Genomic DNA, 6,166 nt, shown 5'->3' on the forward strand with positions numbered 1-6,166 from the left:
CACTCTCTTCTTGTGTGTTGCTGAGAGGCCGCCGCTCTGACAGAAATAAACCATAACAAATTACTTCATCGGTGCCCACCCACTCACCTCCTACGTGATTTTTTTTGTGGTCGGTGCGTAGGAGCTGCAGCAGCACATGATCCAGCCCGCGCAGGGACCTGATGGCAGGCAGTACTGGCCGCAGGTACGCCCTCCCCTCTCTTTCGTGTGCCTGGTGTGGAGATCTCATGTGGGCTCATTGTTGTGTCGTCGTGTGTGCGGTTGACCGAACAGGCCGCCTACCAGCAGCGTCCCGGTCCGCGAAGGACGCAGGCCTACGCGTACCAGCCCAAGGGCCACCTCACCAACTGAGCCGAGCCAGACCCGGAACAACAACAAAAAGTAGAAGGGGACGACAAGCGAAGAAGAAGTGAAAACGATGGATCATCATCTATCGACCTTGGAAAACGACGGGTGAGGAGAAGAGAAGGCGACCGTGACCTTCCGTTTCTTGTTGTTAAATAAATCTTCCCATCTGAATCGATGCACGATCACTGGATCTTGGTGCCTGCGTGTGCGTGTGCGCGTGCGCGTGCAGTGTGAGGTTGGTAATAAACACAATGATGGTGCGTGATTGTCGCGGTGCGTACCACGAGCACGGATGAGGAGGATGCGACGCAGCTTGGTGGCGCCGTAGGCAGCGAAGCCGATCAGGCCGACGGACATGGCCGCCACGCCCAGGGTGCCGCCGGGCAGGCCGCCGTACTGTGGAAGTGCCAGCTCTTCCACCACTGCGCACTCCAACGTCATCATTCAGCAAAGAACGAAGAGACTCGAGAACGAGGGCAGAAGAGCGAAGAGCGACGCGACGCAGCGGTACCGATGCTGTAGGAGATGATGTGGTCGTCCACGTAGCCGGGCGCGGCAACGCCCTCGCGCACGGCCGACACGAACATGACGAAGCCGATGCCGTCCTCAAGCTCGGGCACGGGCACGCTGGCGCCGTCGGGACCGGTCACCGTGACGGGCGCCGTGAACCTGCGCTGCACCACGTTGAGCAGCGACCGGCTCGAGCCGCTGCTGCGCCCCTCGGCCCTATCGTCGCCATCGTCGTCTTGTGGTCCCTCCGCCGCCGGCGCAAACATCACCGTGAACGCCGCCGGGTTCTGACCACGACCCCAATGTAAGGTCACCATTTTCTATTTTTTTAAATTTATCTTCAAATAAAAGAATCAATAAAATTGTAAATAAAAATTACAAATGAAAAAGGAATAAAATAAAATAAAATAAAATAAATGATGGGAGGGTAAGGTACGAAGGCAGGGTAGGAGAGGCGGGCTTCGTAGGAGGCGCCGGGGCGAAGGCCGGCGATGTGGTAGGACACGCCCTTGTGGCCGCCCAGCTCGAGCTGCTCGCCCCGCTTGGGTCGCCCGACCCACAGGGTGCCTCGATCTTCGAATTCCCGCGCCATGCGCCCGCCGCCCGCCGCAGCCGCGGCCTTAGGCATCGTTGCTCGGCCTGAGCCGACGCACCACACGGCCACAATTGCCACCAACAACAACACCACCAGTCCTCCCTTCATCTTTGTGTTTTTTAAATAAATCAACTTTTTTCTTTTTTCTTTTTGGCTGATTCTTTTTGCTGACGTGGGCAGCCAACGAGATCAACAAGAAGACGAAAAGATGGTGTTGGCCAAGGAGTAGTGCGTACATCTTTCTCCCTGTGCATGACGAGAACAATAGATTCGTGCTAATCCCTTTATCGTGTGGCAGCCGAATCCCCTTGCCATTTACCGTGGATGAGGTCCCCCCCAACGCCTACACCTACGGCCTCTCGGTCTTTCTGGGCACAAAGCAAACTCACCGTGTGCTATGTCGTGCGTGTCGTGCCGTGTCGTGTCGTGTCATGGGCACTGCAGTTCAGGGTGGGCCATGTGTACATGGTGGTGCGTACGGGGCGCGAGGGGCGATCGACCGGCACCGAGGTGGTGACGCGCGAGGCCCGACCCTACGAGGACAAGAAGCAGGGCACCCGGGGCGTCTACCGCGTGCGCGAGTTTCACGTCGAGGGCCTCCCGCCCTGGACCCGCAAGCTGCTGCCCCACAACGCGCTCACCATCGAGGAGAAGACCTGGGACGCCTATCCCTACATCAAAACCGTCTACACGGTACTGCGTGTGCGTGTGCGTGTGCGTGTGCGTGTGCGTGTGCGTGTGCGTGTGCGTGTGCGTGTGCGTGTGCGTGTGCGTGTGCGTGTCTAAACGTTGTTCACAGTGTCCTCTGTTGGGTTCGAGGATCACTGTCACCGCTTGTACAAAGTTTATCGATGACGCTGGCACCTCCTCGCGGGTAGGCTTCTTCACCTCATGTACCGCACGTGTGTGCTGTACATCATCAATAGCTCGTGTGTCGCGTGTGTCGCGTGTGTAGGCGCACGGAAAGGAAAGCGAGGCGGCGGAGGTGGACTACATCAACATAGCCAAGGAGCAGGTCAAGGGGGCCGCAGGCAAGAACTACATTCCCACCATGCACCCGGCCTCCTTCTCGTCCTCCAAAACCAAGCGAGGGCCGCTCAAGGGAGCCTGGGTACGCTCTCCTTTAATGTTCACGTACTCGTGTGCGTGTGCGGTAACGATGTGTGCGTGTGTGTGTGTGTGTGCGGTCGTGCGTGTGCGACAACGCATTGATCTACTCCAATGCTCCCTGCACCGCGGCCGCGCTTCAGGAAAAGTCAAAGCCGATCATGTGTGCGTACAAGCTGGTGAGCGTCAGCTTCAACTACCCGCGGTGGACCTTCCCCGGTCGCGTGGAGCGATACATCCACCAGGTACGGCGATCGTGATCATGACAGTGACGTTCGTTTGTTCAGAGCTCAACCGAACAATGACGATCTTAACAAAGTGTTCCATCTCCTTGCGTGGCGCAGGTGCTGCGGGAGATCTACCTCGCGTCGCATCAGCTGGCCTTCTGTTCTATGGATGACTGGATCGATCTGTCGTATCAGGACGTGCGCGAGCTCGAGCTGGCCTCGTTGAGCCCCGCCTCGCCTGACGCCACCCCTTCTTCCGCCACCACACCACCTTCACCACCACCACCACCTACTATCGACACGGTCGATGACGACAATGACAACGGCGCGGCGCCAGCAGATGAACCCGCTGCGGCGGCGGGTTCTGTGTCTGCGGCAGCGGGACCGAACAGTTGGTCGGCTCACGCGGATGACCTCCCACGACGCAGCACGAGCTCCTCCATCATCGCCGGCAGGAGGAAGCAGTACCCGGCCACCAAGGCCCGGCTCTAGCCGTCGCAAGGCGTTTAATCGCTGATAAATGCAAACATTTCGAATTTTTTATATTTATTTGTTTTATCAAAATAGTAATATGTTATGTCTGGGCTACATGTAGGCGGGCTGGGTGGTGGCCATGCCGCGCTTGAGCATGCGGCCCTCCTCCTTCTTGGCCGGGTTGCGGGTGATGGCGCCGCTCAGCTCCTTCACCGTGCCCTTCAGCTTCTGTCCCACGGTTGGCTTGTGCGCCACCACACCTGAGTCCTGAACAATCACCTCCTGCTCACGCGTGCGGTGAGTGCGTGTGTCGTGAGTTGTGTGCTGTGCTGTGTGCTGTGTGCGGTGTGGACAACGTACCCTGGTGATGATGGGGCGTTCGGTGGTGATCTCCGTGCGGTGCACGGGCTTGATGTGCCTGACCTTCTCGTGGATGATGGGCTGTACGTGGTGTTGGCGGTGGACTATGACCGGGTGCTCATGCACTACATGCCGCTGTACCACGGGCTCCTTCTTGATTACCTGTGCTGCGGTGTTGGCGGCCATGGGTGCGGTGGGCACCGACTCAGCCTGATGCTTCTTCGATCGACGGAACATTGGGTTATGGGTGTTGTGTTGGTGTGTGTTGTGTGTTGAAAGCAGGAGAGTGGAGGGCATCATTATGTAGTGCGCCAGGGGCGGGAGGTGGCCAAGTCGGATGGCGGCCAGGGTGAGTCTGCGGGAAGGGTTGAGGGAAGAGTACGGGGAGGTGCGTTGGGATAAAAGTAAGTTCTGAGAAGTGGCCTCGTTCTCATTCCCCCTCTGCAACAGAACTGAGGTTCTGCGGAGATCACTAGCTCAGTGATCAAATTTACTGCAGAAAAAACACCAACGCCTTTCAGGACGAACCAAGAACTCATGGCCTGCTTTCCACCTAAAGTGCTACTTACAATTTTTTTTTGCTTCGGCATAACAAGTTGCACCTTTTCCTCTCCTTCCCATCAAGGAGGACGGTCCGTGTCGCTCGAGTCCTTTACCAAGATGCTGCACAGGTTCAGTCCGCTCTCCGAACCGAGCGTGCTCATCCACGACCTGCTGGGCGGGCGCTAATTCCACGGAGAGTGCTCGACGCAGGAAGCTGAGCGACGGACCGGCGTACGAGTATATAATGGGACCTCGTCCCGCCGAGACCTCGCTCACCGTCGGTACGTTCCCTGTCTGGTCCTCATCACATGACGGGCTGACCTCATAGCGTGGATGATGAGGCGTAATCAGGTCACACCACGAATGGCTGCACCATGATCAACCAGCCCAGGAGTTCTTTCACTGGCTGCTGCAGCCGGTGCAACCGTTGCAGGCTACTAACTGCTATGCCAATGCCCCCGGCCAGTATTACAACCAGGTATGTCGCTCACGGTTCATCAGGTTCGTTCCTGTATGATCTTCTCCCAGGGCATAACTTTACTTTACGCCACTGGTGGATTTGGCCCTTCGTTTCAACAGTGCGGAGGCGGAATTTATGAGACTGGTATATGTCTTACTCTTCTTTTGGCCATCATTGGCCGATCAAGGTGTGGTTCTTCCCTCGCAACAGCACCCCTGCTGACATCCTGTCGGGCAACCCCATTCCGTCCACCTGGGGCACGTACGTGATCCCTCCTCTTCACCCTTCTCTGCCGCCCTGAACGATAGGGAACTGATTGCAACGGCCAATGTCACTGCACCACCAGCCCTGTGGCGGCATTCAACATGGGTAGCGACTGCTCGCCGAGCCACTTCTTCGACATGCACCTCATCATCAACATCAACATCAACCTCTGCGGTAACTGGGCCAGTACGTACCCCACATCAGCCGTGCTGGATATGTGCGAGTCCTAACAATTACAACATGATGCGTCGACCGCTTTACCCCTCAGGGATGCCAAACCAGGTGCAGGAACGTCGTGCAGAACGCGCCGGGCGCCTACAACGACGCCTTCTGGCGTTTCAAGGTCTACCAGTACCAGTTCTAGTCCACGCGTGGACCTCGGCTTCAGGCAGCCACGTTAGAATTGGTTTTTTTTAACCAAATAATCTCGTGCACTTCAACTCCGATCACACCCAAAAGCAACGTGCATTGCTCAAAGTCAGAAGATGGAACAACACGAGGCAAGACCTTTGCAGTTGGTGGTGACCAGGCGAGTGGGGGGCCAAGTGACGGCGAGCAAGGCCATCACTGACCATGCCACGGTCGAGGCCTTCATCAAGCTCGTCGCCGCCTTTGCACCTCCCCGCTCCCCTCTCACCCGCTCCGTACCCCCCCCCCTTCCCTCTCCAACTCTTGAGCGCCGAAAAAAGTGGTGCTGACCACGGGCCTGGCCTGGTGCAGGTCAACTTCGCGCCGGGTGTGGAGGTGACCGAGGTCCAGCTGCCGGCTGGGGTCGAGTGGGGCGTGTTCCGACAGACGCAGGGCAAGGTGGAGCTCTGGGGCGACAACAACCTGCGCGACGCCACCGTCGCCGGCACGCACCTGGCCTTCTTTCCCGACCCGGCCACCGGCAAGGAGATCGTCAATGCCATCAAGGCTCTGTAGCGCCAGGTGCATTTCTCACAGTTCTCATGGTTCTCATGCCATCATCGCGCAGTGTTGACACAACTCTGAACGTGTTGTATAAAACCGATTTTGCAAGTAAAAAAAAACTTAACAAAAAATAGGGCAACTGCTCACGAGTACCAGAAGGCGCTCACGGGATCGATATCGGCGGAGACGGTGGCCGGCGGCGCGGGCTTCTTTCGCTCGGGGATGGCGGCCAGCTGAAGACTGGCTGCCTTCTTGGTCGGCGCCGAACCCTGCACACATAGTACAATAAAGTTTGAATGTTTGTAATTAACAATAAAACATAAAAACACGAAAACGAAGAAAAGAACGAAGGGCGAGGCGTGTGTG

The 6,166-nt window shown here is 57.3% G+C and overlaps 6 protein-coding genes across 6 annotated transcripts in view; 3 read left to right on the forward strand and 3 right to left on the reverse strand.

The window, feature by feature from the left end:
- The window catches only part of ACA1_230240 (calponin domain containing protein), a gene marked incomplete at both ends in the record, with an annotated part of 1,963 nt that extends 1,724 nt beyond the window's left edge, over positions 1–239 (reverse strand). The window contains one exon of the mRNA XM_004346544.1: positions 189–239. Coding sequence (XP_004346594.1) covers positions 189–239 — 51 coding nt within the window. The remainder of the gene's footprint in view (positions 1–188) is intronic.
- Positions 240–530: 291 nt separating this feature from the next.
- On the reverse strand, positions 531–1,486 carry ACA1_230250 (uncharacterized protein; the record flags this gene model as incomplete). The annotated part of the gene is made up of 5 exons (XM_004346545.1): positions 531–547; positions 630–770; positions 860–1,017; positions 1,045–1,145; positions 1,295–1,486. 5 exons carry the CDS (start codon positions 1,484–1,486, stop codon positions 531–533), a joined length of 609 nt encoding a protein of 202 aa, XP_004346595.1.
- Positions 1,487–1,661: 175 nt separating this feature from the next.
- Positions 1,662–3,279, forward strand: ACA1_230260 (Hypothetical protein; the record flags this gene model as incomplete). Its single annotated transcript, XM_004346546.1, has 7 exons — positions 1,662–1,681; positions 1,752–1,782; positions 1,898–2,146; positions 2,253–2,327; positions 2,409–2,564; positions 2,704–2,805; positions 2,905–3,279. 7 exons carry the CDS (start codon positions 1,662–1,664, stop codon positions 3,277–3,279), a joined length of 1,008 nt encoding a protein of 335 aa, XP_004346596.1.
- A 93-nt stretch (positions 3,280–3,372) lies between these two features.
- On the reverse strand, positions 3,373–3,858 carry ACA1_230270 (uncharacterized protein; the record flags this gene model as incomplete). Its single annotated transcript, XM_004346547.1, has 3 exons — positions 3,373–3,543; positions 3,622–3,783; positions 3,823–3,858. The coding sequence occupies 3 exons, from the start codon at positions 3,856–3,858 to the stop codon at positions 3,373–3,375; spliced, it is 369 nt and encodes a 122-aa protein (XP_004346597.1).
- A 550-nt stretch (positions 3,859–4,408) lies between these two features.
- Positions 4,409–5,252, forward strand: ACA1_230280 (GPI anchored endo1,3(4)-beta-glucanase; the record flags this gene model as incomplete). The annotated part of the gene is made up of 5 exons (XM_004346548.1): positions 4,409–4,445; positions 4,551–4,642; positions 4,812–4,885; positions 4,971–5,078; positions 5,177–5,252. The coding sequence occupies 5 exons, from the start codon at positions 4,409–4,411 to the stop codon at positions 5,250–5,252; spliced, it is 387 nt and encodes a 128-aa protein (XP_004346598.1).
- A 121-nt stretch (positions 5,253–5,373) lies between these two features.
- On the forward strand, positions 5,374–5,812 carry ACA1_230290 (uncharacterized protein; the record flags this gene model as incomplete). Its single annotated transcript, XM_004346549.1, has 2 exons — positions 5,374–5,532; positions 5,609–5,812. The coding sequence occupies 2 exons, from the start codon at positions 5,374–5,376 to the stop codon at positions 5,810–5,812; spliced, it is 363 nt and encodes a 120-aa protein (XP_004346599.1).
- Positions 5,813–6,166: the final 354 nt, after the last annotated feature.

Source organism: Acanthamoeba castellanii, assembly GCF_000313135.1.
Source record: "Acanthamoeba castellanii str. Neff unplaced genomic scaffold scf7180000084761, whole genome shotgun sequence".
NCBI lineage: Eukaryota > Discosea > Longamoebia > Acanthamoebidae > Acanthamoeba > Acanthamoeba castellanii.